Here is an 18775-nt window from a genome sequence, read left to right as displayed (position 1 = left end):
GCACATGCGCCATAGACATCGCCACACAGGCGCACTAGTGGCGGCTCCCATGCGCATGCGCGGTAGTGACGTCATCCCTGCTTCGGTGCTGTGAGTGGCGGAAGAAGATGGACGGTCCGTACTACAGAGGACAGCGGTGACATCGCTAGTTCCTGTGTCAGATAAGTGACACATAATGGGCTACTATGCGATGCATAGTAGCCCATTATGCTTTACCTTTGCAGTGAGACCTTTTTAACCTGCAGTTTGCTGCTTGTGAAATTCTTACCTCTCTGCTGCAGATGTTCTGCTCACATGTGCTGCTGCCTTCTGTGTTCACCTATGGGCATAACCTGCTCTACTGTGAATTTATATCCCTTTGCATTCTATCACTTCACTCACTGGTCCACTTCCTTGCCTGCTTCTCTATATATAGACATGCTCAGTTAAGCTTGTGTTGCCTGAGCAACTTCCTAGTTTCTCTGTGCTCCTGCTTTCCTGCTTTCCTGCGTATTACTTGTATTCTGTCTCTCACTTTCCACGTACCAACCCCGGCTTCATCTACCATTTTTGCCTGCCTACTGCGCGCCCTAATCTCAGCTTGTTTCCTGGATCCTCTTCTGTCTCCTGCCATCTGTACTTTGCTTACTCGAGTTCTCTCCATATCTTCAAGTGGGCGCACATGGGGGCCATGACCTGGTTCCAGTCTGCTGCAAGTCCATTCCATCATCAGGGGTCCTAGTGAAGAAGCAGGCTGGGGCTTAGCCTCTTCATCCCCCAGACAACCCTGAGTTGGCCTTCTACTAAGGCTCACTACCATAGGAATCTGGCAGTTTGCTCAGGCCATGAGCTCCTCGGAGGCACCACAGTCTCCACATGAAAAACTTCAGTGTTTGGTGCAGAGAGTTGTACAGCACGCCTATCAAGAGTGGATCATGCAATGTTTACAGGAACTTTCCTCCCATTTAGACCAGCTGCAAGTGGCCACCACATCTTCTCCTACTGTTCCTACTTCTGCTCGGTTTCCTGCTGCTCCAGCCCCCACTGTTCCTCCTATATCGGATAGTCCCTCAAAACTCCAACTGCCCTTGACCCTTCACTTTTCTGGTCCAAAAGCATGTTGAGGCTTCATCAACCAGTGTTCAATCCATTTTGAACTAGCTGTCCACCATTTCCCTACTGACCGCTTCAAAGTGGCATATCTGATATCAATTCTTGCCAGTGATGCCCTGGCCTGGGCCTCTCCTCTGTGGGAATACCAAGATCCTACAATTTCCAATCTTACCAACTTCTTGGAAGCTTTCTATAAGACCTTTGTGTGCCAGGCAGAGCTCCATCTGCTGCTGGAGCACTTCTTCGGCGTTGTCAAGGAAGCATGACTGTTGGGCAATATATGGTTCCGTTTTGCACCTTGGCCTCTGAATTGGTGTGCAATAATGAGGCCCTTATTGTAGTGTTTTGGCAGGGCTTAGCAGATCATATTTGGGATGAATTGGCTGTCAGGACCATACCATCCACCACCCTAGATTACTTGATTGCCCTTAGCATCCAAATCAATGTCCCCTTCCATAAATTAGACTTGGAGAGGGCTTCCCCACATCATCCTCTAGTAGGTTATTTAGCACGTGTTTCAGAAAACTCTTGAGCAACCCACTTCAGTTACTATTCCAGCATCAGAAGAATCCATGCAGTTAGGGCAAACATGACTCACACCACAAAAGCGATCTTGTTGCCTGAAACTCGGCCTATACCTTTACGACAGGGCCAATGGTCACATATTAATATATATTATATTCTGCCCTGCCTGCCCGGGAAACTCTTGAGTCCAGGTCACACAGAGGGAACTGATCTAGACCTGAACCTGAATTTTATCACATTCCCAAAATCAAAATTTTGGCTGGTTCAGCAGGGACCAGTTGAATTTAAATCCATGTTGATCTACTAATTGAATTCTGCTCAACTGCCCTGCTGGATAAAAGGCTGCAGCACTGATTAGTATATTCTGACAGAGGGGAGACTCAGCCGCTTTCAGAATGCACAGATAATCACTGCAGCACAGTGGAAAAGATTCTCCCATCCACCTTGAATGTGTAGATGGAAGAAACGGTTCCTTTTTTCTTTCCCATTCAGTCCTCTGGCCATGGCCATGGCCAGCCTAAAGAGTATGTAAACCTCTCCTCCCCTCTATTTCCCATCCCATGCTTTTCTTCTGTACCATGGGGGTTCCCTCCCTCCCCCATTTTCTAGATTCATGATCTGAAAGCCAGCTATGGGACCTTTATTTTGCATTACTCATGGCTGACGTGTTTTTTTACTTCCTGTTGCATATACGATATACCAATGTCTTCTTGTCTTACACTGCTATGTATGTTTCTATCTACCTTGTACCTTAATACTTTTTTTTTAAGAGAAATAAAACTTATGTAAACCCACCATTTCTTATTCCTGATATGTGCCTGCTGTACCATGTACTTGTGTGAAAAAGTATCCTGATCTCTTTGCATTGCTTCCTTTGTGTGAAATCCCTGGTGTTACTGACAGTCCTCGTTCCTATAAAAACTGACTACTAAACACAAGAACACATTCTGGTCAGTTCTGCTGGGAATTCAGTGTGCTCACCTCCATCAGACTTGTCCTGACCCCCCCCCCGCACAGCCTTTCACTGGGCAGATCAGTGGACTGCTGCTTCTCTTCCCCCAGCTATTTTATAACTGAGAACAGAGGGTACGTGATCACTTATAAAAAAAGGGAAAAGAGTATTTTTAATGTTTTTTTTTTTTTTTGATTTTTTTTTTAAATATCTATACACATATGTTTTGCCTTTCGTTTATTTTAAACGGAATGGGTTGTTTTACAAGGTGATTGTTTACAATCACTTTAAGTTTCTGTTGTGTTTACTTTGAGCGCCCAATTATGTGCAGAAAAAATGTTAAAGTGGGTGTAAACCTCAGACAAGAAATATGAACAAAGTATATAGCATATCCCTCTATAGTGTGTTCTTGTCTCAATTAACCACTTGCCTACTGGGCACTTAAACCGCCTTCCTGCCCAGACCAATTTTCAGCTTTCAGCGCTGTCACTCTTTGAATGATAATTGTGCAGTCATGCAACACTGTGCTCATATTAAATTTTTATCATTTTTTTCACACAAAACTAGAACTTTATTTTGGTGGTATTTAATCACAGCTGGGTTTTTTGTTTTTTTGCTAAAAAAAAAACTAAAAAAAATAAAAAAAATTAACATTTTGAAAAAAAAAAAAAAACTGTTTCATAGTTTGTTATAACATTTTAAAAACAGGTAATTTTTCTCCTTCATTGATGTGTGCTGATGAAGCTTCACTGATGGGCACTGATAGGCTGCATTGATGGGCACTGATAAGGTAGCACTAATGGGCACTGATGAGGAGGCACTGATGGGCACTGAGAGATAGCACTGATGAGTGGCACTGATGGTTGGCACTGATGGGCACTGGTAGGTGGTACTGATAGGGAGCACTGATAAGTGACACTGATCATGAGGCACTGATGGGCATTGTTTGGCAGCACTGGTAGGCAAGGTAGGTGGCACTGGGAGCACTGGTATGTGGCACCGTGAGCACTGGTAGGTGGCACTGGTGGGTATTGATAGGTGGCACTGGTGGGCACAGATGAGCAGCCGTGGATCTCTGTGTAAGGGACTGATGTCCCTCTGACAGAAGCTGGTGATCGGCTTTTTTTTCCCTCACGTTGACAGCGTGAGGGGAAAAAAATACTGATTACCAATCTTCTGTTTACATGATCAGCTCTCATTGGCTGACAGCTGATCATGTGGTAAGGGGCCTGGATCGGGCCCTTACCCTGAACAGCCAAGTTTTTTAGACTCGTGATATCAAGAACATGCCGCGTGCGGCCCGCAGGAACTCGCAGAAAGCGCATGCTCAGGAGGATGTCTATCAATGCCCTCCCAGCAATTATGGCCCGTGCTGTAGCCATCTCTCAGCTATAGTACAGGTGACAAGTAGTTGAGAGCACTAAGTGTCACTTTAGTCTGCTGCTTTGTGCCTCTGCTATCAGCATGAATCACTTCTGACAGGATTTCCTGACACCAAAAGAAAAATGGTGACAACAGGGGAGGGATTTTCAGCTGATTAGCCTTAGCTCTGTTCCTGTGTGCTGTGTGGAGGGGATGTGTCCCTCCCCTCCAATTAGCTCTCAGAGCTCTCCTCGCTTAGCTCTGCAGATTGTAACTTCAGCTCTCCACCCCCTTTTTCTGAACTCTCAGACACACTTTAAAATTCTGGACTTTGAACAGATGTAGAAAAGAAATGGCCACAGATAGATATGTACAACTTGTGTAGGAGGATTTATTTAATCTCTGTGTATCACCTGAGGTCAAACACTTCACTGGGTATATGGAAGAGTTTACTGCCACTTTAAGCTGGATTTTGCCATGCATCTGTCTGGCTAACTCAAGTAAACAACAACTTCAGTGGCTTAAGTGAACATTCTACTCCTTTAATAAATCACTTTAAAAGGTGAATTTTATTCAACAAGGTGAATCTGTATTGTGAATCTGAATTATGGTCCAGGGAATAAAAAAAAAGTTTTTTATTCTAGCATGAACACGATTAGCCTCTACTCTTTTAGTCAATCAATTCCAGCGTATCACAGGTCTGACACAGTAGGGGTTATTTACTAAAGGAAAATACACTTTGCACTGCACGTGCACTTGAAATTGCATTGAAAGTGCATTTGGAAGTAGATCCAGGGTGACATGCAAGGGAAACAACATTTTACCTTGCGCATGATTGGATAATAAAATCAGCAGAGCTTACACTCATTTGAGATCTACCCCTTAGATTTAGAGCGACTGCACTTCCAAGTGCACTTGCAGTGCAAAGTGGATTTGCCTTTCGTAAATAACCCCCAGTATGTAGGCTAAAAGTCCTGACACTGGTTGCATGCTTGTTATGGGCTGATAACTCTCTAAACCAGAGGTCGAAAACTGGTGGCCCCCCAGCTGTTGCCAAACTGCAAGTCTCATGAGGGATTCCAAGGCTGACAGTTACAAGCATGACTCCCACAGGCAGAGGAATGATGGGACTTGGAATTTTTACAACAGCTGGAGGGCTACCAGTTTGAGACCTCTGCTCTAAACACTCCCTTCCAGGCTCTAGTGTCACTATTTTCATGTGTTTCAGGTACTTGCTCCTTGGCTGGTTGCTCTCTGTATGCACATAAGACCACTTCGGAATACTTTGACCCTACCATTGTAACCGCAAAGTAAGTTCTTTTTTCTGGCATAAAATAGAAATAGATAAAACAACAATAAGTGACCAGTGCTGATACTTGTAATTATACAGTATATTCTGTATTTATATGTATTAAAGGAATCCTGTACTGAGAAAAGAGGATGAAAGCTACTATCATTGACATCCTTCTGAAAATGCTAGTTGCCTGGCTAATAATTTCAGACCAGAAACTAACATGTAAAAAGCGAAGGTCCCTGATCCAAAGCAAGCATGTAGCAAGTGAAGTTACAATTATTCCAGAATTCCTAACCTGCATGCTTGTTCTGGGTTAGTGACTTAGGATGTATTGAAGCCACTGACATTTTATTAATATTACCTTTCTCAAGAAACTCAGCTGCATTACCTTCAATCATTCAGTCATCTACAAATTGCTTTTATTTTAAAATTCCTCTGCAGATAATCGAGTGTTCAAAGTAAACACATGTAAAAATCTACTCCTGTAATAACTCACCCTCACTAGATAAGTATTGAAGCCAGGCAACAAGCCTCTTAGAACGAGATCATAAATGGCAGCCCACTTATTTCTGAGCGTACAGATTTCCCTTGTTAACCTATACCACAAGTCAGACGGAGCCCTGTAACTGATGCTACATACAGTTTATACAATGCTCCCAATGGGTGTATATGTGAAGCAAATATTTGTTTGAACCAGCTTGGTCCAAACAAACTGTTTAAAGTCATAAGAAACATGAAGTTATGCTTTAATGACATGTCCTTTTTGCTTCTTCTTGCAGGTATGAGCTGGGGACCGCTCTGTTTATTGGTTGGGCTGGATCTGTCCTTTGCTTAGTTGGAGGATTAATTTTTTGCTGTACTTTTCCATTTGACAATGTTATCCAAAGGTATTATCTAAAAAGTTTATTCAATAATATAATACACAGTGTAGCACCGGCAGAAATTCCCCTAAATGCATTGTATATTAATCTGGCTTCAGTAAAAGTACATCTGACTAGTTTCTATGGGTCACTGCACTCTCTACTTTGAGCTTTGTTGCTTGTACTAGTTAATAAATGGGCTTTAAATGTATATGAACTTTTAAATAACGTGTCCTTTTCCATGAACTAGAATATGATCCATAAAGGCATAGATTTATAAAAATACAAACAAAAGAAGAAAGAAACATGTTATATTTACTTGCTCTGTGCATTGGTTTTGCACAGAGCAGCCCCGATCCTCCTCTTTTTGGGTCCCCTACCAGTGCTTCTCTGCTGCTGAGTGCCCCCATAGCAAGCTGCTTGCTCTTGAGGGACTCGTGCATGCTTGCTCTTAAACCACCTTTGTGTGTATGAGACACACAGAGCATGGCTCAGCCCCGCTCCCTCCTCGCTGGCCTTGATTAACAGCAGTATCTCAGCCAATGAGGAGGAAGAGACCCAGGAGAGCTTCTACTCTCGTGCACATCACTGGATCCGGATCAGTCTCAGGTGAATATAGGGAGGGGGGAGCTGCACACTGAAAGTGTTTGTACCTTGATGCATAAAAGTAAAGAAAAATATTCAGTCTTTAGAACCTTTGTGGTTCTAAAGGCTAAAGTTTTTTCTTACCATAATGCATTTTATGCATTCCGGTCAAACTTCCACTGTCTGTCCCCTCCCTCCCCCTCTCTAACACTTACCTGACTCCTGTATCAATTGAGTACTGTTCCCAGCTGCATCCAGGTCTGCCGATAGAGGGGTACCACCTCTCTTCCTGTCGTGAGGGGGCCCTGGCACACAGGGGGCCTGGACAACAGGGGGGATAAGATGCGGGAAACAGCACAGGGAGGATAATCAGTGTGTCAGAGGGGGGAGGGATAGAGGAATGTTGCCCTGTGTGTCTCTCCATGTGGCAGATAAAAGCCAGTTATCCCCTTCTCCCTCCTGCCAGCTTTCAGCTGCAGAAAGTAGAGACATACAGGCCATCGCTCCTGTACCCCCTCCTCCGCACCGATCATCTTCCCTGTCCTGCCCGCATCTAATTCCCCCTGCTGTCCAGGCCCCCCTGTGTGCATGGGTCCCCAAAAGGGGCCCCCCGCAGTGAACATGACACAAGGGGACCACACAAGCCTGTAGTGCTGTATAAAAGGTTAAAAGGTTAAATAGCTTTAGTCAAACACCAATAGTTCTACTTACGTACAAGAGCATAAGCAGAGCACTGCAACGAGACAGATGAGTTAGTGCTGGGGCTGCCAAACTCAGACTCCAGGAAGGGGAGAGGATTGGTGGACAGCTTTCGGACTGCTATCATACACTCAGTTGGGCGGAAGATGAAACAGCCTCCGGAATCCTCCACTCATAGCTGAAGAGGAAGTCCTGTGCACACTGTCCTATAGTAACGTTAGCGCGTGGGTCCAGTCAGTGCTAGTTTCAAAGTTTAGCAAATGGACTACCCATTCTTCTATTTTATATTTTAATTCATGGTTTGTTGACTGATTTTTATTGTTTGAGTCACCCTTTAACACTGTTGACACTTCAAACACAAGCACTTCAAACACAACTTCTGTTAGACATCACCTTTTCCTAGGTGTGCTGCATTTCTGAGCCAGTACAGCAAGGCTTGTACCGGTCTCCACCAACCCATCAGTCCCATCACCTCACTCCCAGTAACAATGTACAGTATGTACAGTATGTTACTATTGGATACCCACACCTGCAGTCCATAGCTTCATGCTTGTTCTCCTCCCGAGGCCTACTTCTTTCTCTCTGTGACTCCCAAGCTAGGTTCATAAGTACTCTGTGCTGCGAGGTTGGTCCCAGTACCAACTGGTCATGGGTGTGTGTAGAGGTTAAGCATAACACTCCTTCACTATCAGAGTATCCGTCACTTTTCCAATTGTCACTTATTTCCTGGCTGGCTTCTTTAGCAAGTGACACAAATATGGTAGTTATTAGCAATGGAAATATGGCTCCTTCTGGACAGAATTCTGCTCATTAGACTCGTGTACTGTATCTTCTCTAACCGCTTCAGTCCCTGGTTGTAAGCCCTGTTCTTTTGACATGCTTTACCTGCACCCTTTAGAAACTTCAGATGAGGCAAATTAGATGAACAAATAAAGATCTTTTACTGAGATAGTTGCCCACCAATACCATGTGATGTCCCGCGCTGCTATTTGACCAATTCAAACAACCCCCACAAACAGATCTCTGGAGCTGCCCAGGATTTGGTGGGGTCTTAAGGCATTATGGGAACTGTAGCGTGCAGGGAGGCATCAATTTAACTAGTATGTGACAGGCATAGCAAGCAAGAACCTCCCAGAGACTAGCAGAATTCAGAGGAGCTTTGCATGTTAATCATCATGTGACTTGTTTTAATAAAATTATCTTTCTACATTTTGAAAAATATGTATTCCTTGTTCTTAGGGGGTAAGTTGCAGATCATCATAAACAACTGGTGATTAGGTAATCATACAGTATGTAGTCCTGTCAGCTCCAGTGTACTGATATAGCACAGGCCGGCCTACAACAGTGCCTTGAATTCTGCCTCCCGATTGTCTACATTTATGGCAAATTATGGTTTCCAACCTTTCATCTTGCCCAACTCGTTTGTTCCGCAGAGTATTCCTGCATTAGAGGAGCATCTCCGTGGTCTTCGTACCTCATCTGTGGGTTTAGTTCTACTTTAAGTAAATTCTGAAACAAGACAAGTTGGTGCTGTCAAATAGTTGCGTAACTCAGTAATACAGTATTTATGTAGCACTGGGTTTTTTTTTTTAGTCTAACTGCAAGACCTGCAATCTTACCTACAACGATTTAATAGGGCCAGCTATATTTGAAATACAATTGTCAAATTATATGATATTGCTCCCTCCAATACACTGCTTTCTGTCACATAATAACTCACCCATAACTAGCTTGGGAAATTATTGAAATACCAATGTTAAAACTGCCTCAGCAGGCTTGAAAAAGCAATTAAGGTGAACACTCCTGCTAATAGCAATTCTGCCAATTTTTCCTAAGTTACTCTGTTCCTGTGTGACTGTTAGTCTAGGTGACTTTATCTCCTGACCGCCTTATTTGTGAATGGGCTTTTCATCTTCTCCATTATCTGTTTAATGTTTACTAGTTCTTTTTACCTTTCTACTGGATTTATTGACTGTTCGCTTACCAGGGCCTAGCAAATCATCCACTTTTATTGCAGCTACAATGAAAGCTAGCCCTCTGTTAGTGTGGACTGGTATTGGTTTAATCACCATAATGCAGGTTTTTTAAGTCTGCTTATATCTTTATTATCCTTAGTTACTGCTTGCTTGGAGTCCAGAGGTTGGGCTAGGATCTTATACTACTATCTAGTACTCAAAAATAAGTTTTCAAATTCACTAGATCTTCATACTCCCCTATAATAGCTGGGAACTCACTTTAGTCCTTCTTCTTACATATTAATTCTTCTTGACCTGATCTCACCTCTTATTCATTATAAACACAGCTTGTGGAGAACACCAAGTGTAGGGCATGGCAGCGTGAGAGGACATGCGATGTGAGAGGATGTGCAGGATAGAGCTCTTTTATTGATCCTCCTTTTTATCCTGTAGCCAGGGGATGTTGTTGGTGCCCTAAGCTGCACAAATGTTGGTTCCAGCTCGCCCATATTCCCATACTTCCATATTCCTTTTCTTAATACCCCTACCTTGCCCCAGCAGCCTACGGGAGTAGGCAGGAAAGAGAGTGGGAACCAGCGAGATGACAAGGAGGAATAAAAAAGACACGGGAGCTGCCGACCGTTCCCCTCCAAATAATGCGGACCCACAGCCACAGAGCACCATGAAGGCTAAGCTCCGGGACACTGCTACTCGGCTGGAAAAAATCGCTCACACTCCTATCAAGGACATAGGTGGCCACCTGACAACACCCTTGGGCTCAGTGCAGGCACCCACTGGGCCTACTACATTTCTGGCTAAGGAGGAAGATGCAGCTTCATGGGAACAACTGGACAACACAGTGAGTAATGCTGCTTCAGAGAATGATTTGCATCATGTCCCAGTCCAAACTTCAAACACAAGGCCTGAAACTACACTGGTTGACATAATGAAAGCTATTACTATATTGTCAGAAACCATGAATCAGGCTGAGACAGAAGTACAATTAAATCACCCTTGTTTATTAATAAAAATAAAAAGGTAAATAGAAAAAGCGTAGTCAAGCATAGCCAGAGTCCAGTAACCAAATCGGGTAGTCAGCCAGGCCAGAAGTCAGGGATCCAAGTAGAGCACAGCAAGCAGGATAAGGAGCCAGAAGGGATGTCAACAAGCCAGTCTTAAAATAAACCGCAGGAGATGGTTTCTAATGATGTGATCAAGGCAAAGGCAGAGGTGAAGTGAGCTGGAAGGCTTTAAGTAGGCAGGTCAGATGAGCATCATCAGGAACAGCTGGTAACTGTGGAGAGAGAAGAGAGCTGGCAATTAGCCGACAGCTGAGCGGCCAGCCCAGAGAAGGAAGGGCTAAGCCAGCCCTGACAGTACCCCCTCCTCAATGACACCTCTCCCTCGAAGGGCCACCGGGCTTGAGGGGAAACCGTCTATGGAACTCACGCAGGAGGACAAGGGCATGTATGTCAGAGGATGAAACCCAGGAGCGTTCCTCCAGACCGTACCCCTGCCAATGCACCAGGTACTGTATGTGCCCACGGAACCTACGGAAGTCAACAATGGATTGTACCTCATACTCCTCATGGTTCTCAACCTGAATAGGGTGAGGACGTGGAACCGAGGTGGTAAATTGGTTACAGACCAATGGTTTCATAAAGGAGACATGAAACACATTTGAGATGTGCATACTAGGAGGAAGGTCCAACGCATAAGCTACTGGGTTAATCCTGTGAAGGATACGGAAAGGCCCAATAAACCGAGGTGCAAACTTCAGTGAGGTAACACAGCAAACTCTGCCCAAGGTAATAGGTCAGACCAGTTATTATGATGGTCAGAAATATAGCAACGTAGGAATTGCTCGAAGGACTGATTGGCTCGTTCTGTGGCCCCATTAGACTGCGGGTGTTACGCAGAAGAGAACACAAGCTGGATTCCCAACTGTGCACAAAAGGCTCACCAGAACCGGGAGACAAACTGACTGCCCCTGTCTGAGACAATCACCTTGGGTAGACCATGTAAGCGAAAGATCTCCCGAGCAAAAATGGAAGCCAGTTCCTTAGAGGTGGGCAACTTCTTACGTGGAATACAATGACACATCTTTGAGAACCGGTCAACTACCATAAGGATAACAGTGTTGCCTTGGAAGTTGGGCAACTCCACAATGAAATCCATAGACAGGTGAGTCCAGGGCCTCTCTCTATTGGGTATGGGTTGTAGGAGGCTCACTGGAAGGTGTCGGGGAGTCTTACTCTGAGCACACATGGGACAGGCAGCTACGAAGGCAGTAACATCAGCCCGTAGACTAGGCCACCAGAATTGTTTGGAAATGGCCCAAATGAGTTGCCTTGGTAGAATGGTAAGTCTGGAGCACAGCAGGAGGAGCATGGACCTGAGCAGCAAGAATTTTGTTACCCAAAGGAGAAGTAAGACTGGTGCGAACCATAGCCAAGATACGATCAGGAGGAATCATAGGAATTGGAACCGACTCTGACTTGGAAGTGGAGGAAAATTGTTGTGACAAGGCATCAGCCCTTACATTCTTAGTACCGGGTAAGAATGAGACAATGTTATTAAAGCTTGACAAGAAAAGAGCCCATTGTGCCCTTCTGGGAGAGAGACGCTTAAGCCGCGTACACACGGGGCGGACTGTCTGGCCAACTTAGTCCGTCAGACAATCCGACGGACAGTCCGTCATACTTTCGAATGAACGGACTTCACCACACACACCAATTTTTGAGCGGACTAATACGGCGTACTAAGTCCGCCATACTATCCGCCCTACTTTTGAAATGAACGGACTCGCCCACACACGCGGAGGAAAGTCCGCTCATTTCGAGCGCGTCTCCAGGTAGGCGGGACCCGCGAAGGAGACGTCGCTGGCCCCGCCGCCTGGTATGGACTTAAAGGGGGACCCCAACGCCGAAAAAAAACGGCGTGGGGGTCCCCCCCCAAGTCCACAACAGACCCTTGTCCGAACACGCTACCCGGCCAGCCAGGAAAGGGGGGCGAGCGAGCCCCCCACCCCAAAGCACCTTGTCCCCATGTTGATGAGGACAAGGGCCTCTTCCCGACAACCCTGGCCGTTGGTTGTCGGGGTCTGCGGGCGGGGGGCTTATCGGAATCCGGGAGCCCCCTTTAATAAGGGGGCCCCCGGATACCGGCCCCCCACCCTATGTGAATGAGTATGGGGTACAATGTACCCCTACCCATTCACCTGTAAAATAAAAGTACCAAAAAAAACACAACACACGAGATAAAATACTTTATTGCACAGCTCCGGGGGTCTTCCGTCTTCGGGGGTCTTCTCGCCGGACTCCTCCGCTATCTTCTTGTAGCTCTTTTGCTAGCGGAGGAGTCCGGCTTTCTTCCCTGCCGCCGGCCTCTTCTCCCGACTTCGGGGGTCTTGTCCCCCTCTTCGGTTCCGCCGCCGCCTTCCGTTCTTCTTCTCCAGGAGATGTTGCCTTGACGATCTCTCCGGCCGGAATGCCAGGGACGCACTGCGCGGCCACTTATATAGGGACAAGGGGCGGTGTCACATGGCTTTATGTCACATGGGTTGGTCACATGGGTTGATGTCACATGGGGACTATGACATCCATACCAGGTGGCGGGGCCAGCGACGTCTCCTTCGCGGGCCCCGCCTACCTGGATACCCGCTCGAAATGAGCGGACTTTTCTCCGGGCGGGAAAAGTCCGCTCATTTCAAAAGTACGGCGGACTGGCACACACACGGGCGGATTGTCCGCCGAAATGTGAGTCCGACGGACAGTATTACGGAAATTCCGAAATACTTAGTCCGCCAGACTGCACGCTGAAAAAGTCCGCTGAAGCCCACACACGAGCGGACTGTCCGCTGAAATGTGTTTCGGCGGACTAAGTAGGCCAGACAGTCCGCCCGTGTGTACGCGGCTTTAGCCTCAGACAAGAATGTAAGATTCTGGTCAGAATAAGAACAGGCACAGTGGTACCTTCAAGGAGATGTCTCCATTCTTTCAGGGCTAAAATGATCGCCAACAGCTTTCTGTCACCAATCTCATAATTGCACTCGGCAGGTGACAATTTCTTGGAAAAGGAGCCACACGGATGCATAGCGCTCTCAGAGTTAGGACATTGAGACAGAAGGGTGCCAACTCCAGTCTCAGAAGCATCAACTTCTAGGATAAAAGGCAACGTAGGATCAGGATGTGCCAACACAAAAGCAGAAACAAAGGCAGCCTTGAGAATCTCAAAGGCCTTAATGGACTCCGGAGACCAACTCTGTGGGTTACCGTCCTCTCTGGTCATATCAGTCAGGGACTTGACCAGAGATGAGAAGTTACGAATAAACCTCTGATAGTAGTTGGCAAAGCCCTGGAAATGCTGCAGAGGATGTAAACCCACGGGTCGAGGCCACTGTAGGACTGCCGAAAGTTTCTCTGGGTCCATTGAAAAACCAGCAGTGGAAATGACATAGCCCAGGAATGTAACCTGTTCATGATGGAACTCGCACTTCACCAGTTTACAATAGAGATTGTTCTCTCTTAGTTTCTGAAGCACACAACAGGCATCTGTTTGGTGGCTCTCCAGGGACTATGAGGATATCATCGAGATAAACCACCACACACAACTGCAACAAATCTCGGAGGACATCGTTAATAAATTCCTACAAAACTGCCGGGGTGTTACGAAGGCCAAAAGGCATTACCAGGTATTCATAATGGCCTGGTATTAAACGCAGTTTTCCACTCGTCGCCCTCCTTAATGCGCACAAGATTGTATGCCCCTCTCAAGTCAAGCTTCATGAAAACCGTTGCTCCCTTGAGGTGGTCAAATAACTCTGTAGTCAATGGAATCGGGTAGGCATTCTTAATCGTGACACAATTGAGACCCCTATAATCTATACAAGGTCTCAGTTCACCGCTCTTCTCTTTAACAAAGCAGAAACCAGCACCAGCAGGAGACGAGGATTTGCGGATGAAACCTCGAGAAAGTGCGCCAGCAACATACTCCTCCATGGCCTTATCCTCCAAGACCGACAAAGGGTAAACCAAGAGGGGGTATGGCACCAGGTTGAAGGTCAATTGCGCAATCATAAGACTGGTGTGGAGGCAAACTACCGGCTTGTCCTTTATCAAAGACATCGCTAAAATCACGGTACTCCTCCAGCAGGGAGGGGAGTGAAGAGGTGCATAGGACCTTGGATACCTTCAGGAAGCACGTCTCACTGCATTGTGGTGACCAGGAGAGAACCTCAGCACGGAGCCAATCAAAAGAGGGATTGTGCCTCTGTAACCAAGGATAACCAATAACCAGCAGAAACCTGGGTTAGGAAATAACTTGAAATTGGATTATCTCATGGTGAAGAGCCCCTACGGTCATGCACAACGGAACCATCTCATGAGTCACATGGGCAGGCTGTAAAGGTCTCCCATCAAGAACCTCAATGGCAAGTGGAGTGTCACGCAGCTGCAGCGGAATCGAGTGCTGCGAAACAAATGCAGCACCAATGAACAGGCCTGCAGCCCCAGAGTCGATTAGAGCCTGTATCTCGATGGACGACTCACCCAAGAAAGGGTGACCAAAACCAGGGCCTTATCCTTCTGGATAACTGGGGACACAACAATGCCATCTAAGGTCTGTCCATGACAGGACCTCAAGGTTCGGGCGTTCCCTGGACGGGTAGGACAAGACTTCAAAAAGTGACCTGCCTTGCCACAGTAAAGGCACAATCTCTCCCTCCTCCTAAAGGCTCTCTCATCCGCAGAGAGACGTGTGAAGCCCAGGTGCATGGGTTCATCTTCACTGACCAACTCGGTACCAGGAGGCATGGGAGGTGAGGGAGGCATGGGTGGGACTACAAAGCTTGGAGGCAAACGTACAGGAGGCTTCTGCAAGTGCTCCTTAAGAGAAAGTCTTTCTCTGAGTCTGGAGTCAATGAGGATGGCAAACGATACCAAGCTCTCCATCTCAGTGGGTATATTTCGGGCTGCTAGCTCATCCTTGATGGAATCCGAGAGACCATGAGAAAAAGCAGCCACGAGGGCCTCATTGTTCCAAACAACTTCTGCTGCCAGAGTACGGAATTCAATGGCGTAGTCGGCAACAGTTCTCGTACTCTGTTTGATGGACATGAGGCACTTGGCAGCAGAAGCGGAGCGTGCGGGAATGTCAAAAACCCTTTTAAAGGAGGCCACAAACTGAGGGTAACTCAAGACAACAGGTTTTTGCGTCTCCCATAGAGGGTTAGCCCAGGCCAAGGCTCTCTCAGAAAGCAAATATATCATGAAACCTACTTTGCTTCTGTCCGTGGGAAAAGCCTGGGGCAGCAACACGAAGTATATCTCAACCTGATTGAGAAACCCTCTGCATTGAACTGGATCGCCCCCAAATTGTTGGGGAAGTGGAGCAGAACCAGACATACCTCTTATAGAGGTAATACTCGAGGCGGGTTCCTGCACAGAGACTGGCGCAGCAGCAGGGATGGCCTGCGACTCAGGTTGTACCGATGCAGCCACCGTGGGGGATTCCAGGTGAGCCGTGCGATTCAGGAGTGTTTGTAATGCCATGGCAAACTGATCCATGCGGTGATCTTGCTCATCCAATCAGGAAAAAATATTACCAACAAGTGGATTGACTGTATCTTCTGAATCCATGGCCTTCGCCTACTGTCAGAAACCATGAATCAGGCTGAGACAGAAGTACAATTAAATCACACTTGTTTATTAATAAAAATAAAAAGGTAAATAGAAAAAGTGTAGTCAAGCATAGCCAGAGTCCAGCAACCAATTGCTTTGTGAACAATTCATCTCACAGTTTTGAAGTTATGAGGGACGATATATTATTGATTAGACAAGATATGCATGCTTTTAAAGAGTGTCAGTAGCGGAGGAAAGAATAAGTACACTTGAAGATTCTTTACATCCTGTCTTGAAATCGAATAAAAATGTCACACAAAAACTGGCCATACATGACTTTAGCTTAGAGGACATGGAAAACCGGATTTGCCAGAATAGCGTTAGAATAGTGGGACTTCTAGCGTAAGTGGAAGGAACTGTACCCATTGGCTCAAATCCACTCTGGGAGCAGAGCACTTTACTTCTCTTTTTGCAGTGGAATGGGCACACAGAGTTCCAGGACAGACGTATACCTTCTGCGATGGCCCAAGAACCTTTATTCTAAGGATGCTAAATTATAAAGACAGAGACATTATCCAACAGAGAGCCAGACAACTCCTAGATATACGGATGGATGGCTCAAAGATGTTTTTTTCCATATTTTTCAGCAGCAGTGCAGCGCCAAAGGGTGTGATTCCTGGAAGTGAAGCGGCGGCTGTGCCAGATGGAGCTTATCTACTCTATTTTGTTTAAGGCTAGATTGCGGGTAGTGGCGCACAGTACTATACATTTTCGTGTATCTCCTGAGTCAGCGGTGCAGTGGCTGGACAATTACAGGTGGCTGATGCAATCCCCCAAACCAATGTGAATTATTGGGATATGGGGATGTTATGGGGATGGTACTTCTGACGCTACTTTTGATATAACCATGCATGTTAAAGTGTAATTTTTACTTGAAAATGTCAATGGAAAAGTAATGGTATAAGTTGTTGTCTGTATTCAGGTGCTGTGCATTTTTGTGGCCTTGGAAAAAAAACAAGTTCATAGCATGCTACCTACAGTATCTCACAAAAGTGAGTACACCCCTCACATTTATGTAAATATTTTATTCTCTCTTTTCATGTGACAACACTGAAGAAATTACATTTTGCTACAATGTAAAGTAGTGGGTGTACAGCTTGTATAACAATTTAAATTTGCTGTCCCCTCAAAATAACTGAACACAGCCATTAATGTCTAAACCGCTGGCAACAAAAATGAGTACACCCCTAAGTGAAAATATCCAAATTGGGTCCAATTGGCTATTTTCCCTCACCGGTGTCATGTGACTCGTTAGTGTTACAAGGCCTCAGGTGTGAATGGGAAGCAGGTGTGTTAAATGTGGTGTCATTGCTCTCACTCTCTCATACTGGTCACTGGAAGTTCAACATGGCACCTCGTGGCATAAAGTTTGCGTAGGCTATAAAAAGATTGCCAAGACCCTGAAACTGAGCTGCAGCACAGTGGCCAAGACCATACAGTGGTTTAAAAGGACATGTTCCACTCAGAACAGGCCTCGCTATGGTCGACTGAAGAAGCTGAGTGCACATGCTCAGTGTCATATCCAGAAGTTGTCTTTGGGAAATAGACGTATGAGTGCTTCCAGCAATGCTGCAGAGGTTGAAGGGGTGGGGGGTCAGCCTGTCAGTTCTCAGACCATATGCCACACACTGCATCAAATTGGTCTGCATGGCTGTTGTCCCAGAAGGGAGCCTCTTCTAAAGATGATGCGCAAGAAAGCCCGCAAACAATTTGCTGAAGACAAGCAGACTAAGGACATGGATTACTGGAACCATGTTCTGTGGTCTGATGAGACCAAGGTAAACATATTTGGTTCAGATGGTGTCAAGTGTGTGTGCTGGCAACCAGGTGAGGAGTACAAAGACAAGTGTGTCTTGCCTACAGTCAGGCATGGTGGTTGGAGTGTCATGGTCTGGGGCTGCATGAGTGCTGCTGGCACTGGGGAGCTACAGTTCAGTGAGGGAACCATGAATGTCAACATGTACTGTGACATACTGAAGCAGAGCATGATCCCCTCCTTTTGGAGACTTGACCGCAGGGCAGTATTCCAACATGATAAGGACCCCAAACACACCTCCAAGACTACCACTGCCTTGCTAAAGAAGCTGAGGGTAAAGGTGATGGACTGGCCAAGCATGTCTCCAGACCTAAACCCTATTGAGCATCTGTGGGGCATCCTCAAATTGAAGGTGGAGGAGTGCAAGGTCTCTAACATCCACCAGCTTCATGATGTCTTCATGGAGGATTGGAAGAGGACTCCAGTGGCAACCTGTAAAGCTCTGGTGAACTCCATGGAAAAGAGGGTTAAGACAGTGCTGGAAAATAATGGTGGCCACACAAAATATTGACACTTTGGGGCCAATTTAAACATTTTCACTTAGGGGTGTACTCACTTTTGTTGCCAGCAGTTTAGAGGGAACAGCAAATTTACACTGTTATACAAGCTGTACACTCGCTAAAAAATAATGGTGGCTACACAAAATATTGACACTTTGGGCCCAATTAGGGATGTACTCACTTTTGTTGTCAGTGGTTTAGACATTAATGGGTGTACTGACTTTTGTGAAATACTGTAGTTCCTGTGAGGATTGCTAAAATACTCATGTCTTACCCCTCACAGTCTTTCCGGGGCTGTGTACACTTGGGAACCCACTTACACATCTAGTGGACCTGCCTTACATTGCTGTATACTGGCTAAGGAACTCCAGATGGTATCTAAACTGACAGGTATACCTTGAACACTTGATCTTGCCACATGCTTATTAAATAAACTCCCACCTTATTTGACCTCT

The 18775-nt window shown here is 45.9% G+C and overlaps 1 protein-coding gene across 1 annotated transcript in view; it reads left to right on the top strand.

The window, feature by feature from the left end:
• CLDN10 (claudin 10) overlaps positions 1-18775 on the top strand; it is a 71046-nt gene that overhangs the window by 50962 nt on the left and 1309 nt on the right. Inside the window, exons 3-4 of the mRNA XM_077483036.1 lie at positions 5160-5241; positions 6005-6112. Of these exons, the coding sequence (XP_077339162.1) occupies positions 5160-5241; positions 6005-6112 (190 nt within the window). The remainder of the gene's footprint in view (positions 1-5159; positions 5242-6004; positions 6113-18775) is intronic.

Source organism: Lithobates pipiens, unplaced genomic scaffold (assembly GCF_037356315.1).
Source record: "Lithobates pipiens isolate NorthernLeopardFrog02 unplaced genomic scaffold, aLitPip1_a1.2 Scaffold_16, whole genome shotgun sequence".
In the NCBI taxonomy this organism is placed as follows: domain Eukaryota; kingdom Metazoa; phylum Chordata; class Amphibia; order Anura; family Ranidae; genus Lithobates; species Lithobates pipiens.
Note: the sequence above shows the minus strand (reverse complement) of the source record. Positions and strands in the feature narration are given on the sequence as shown.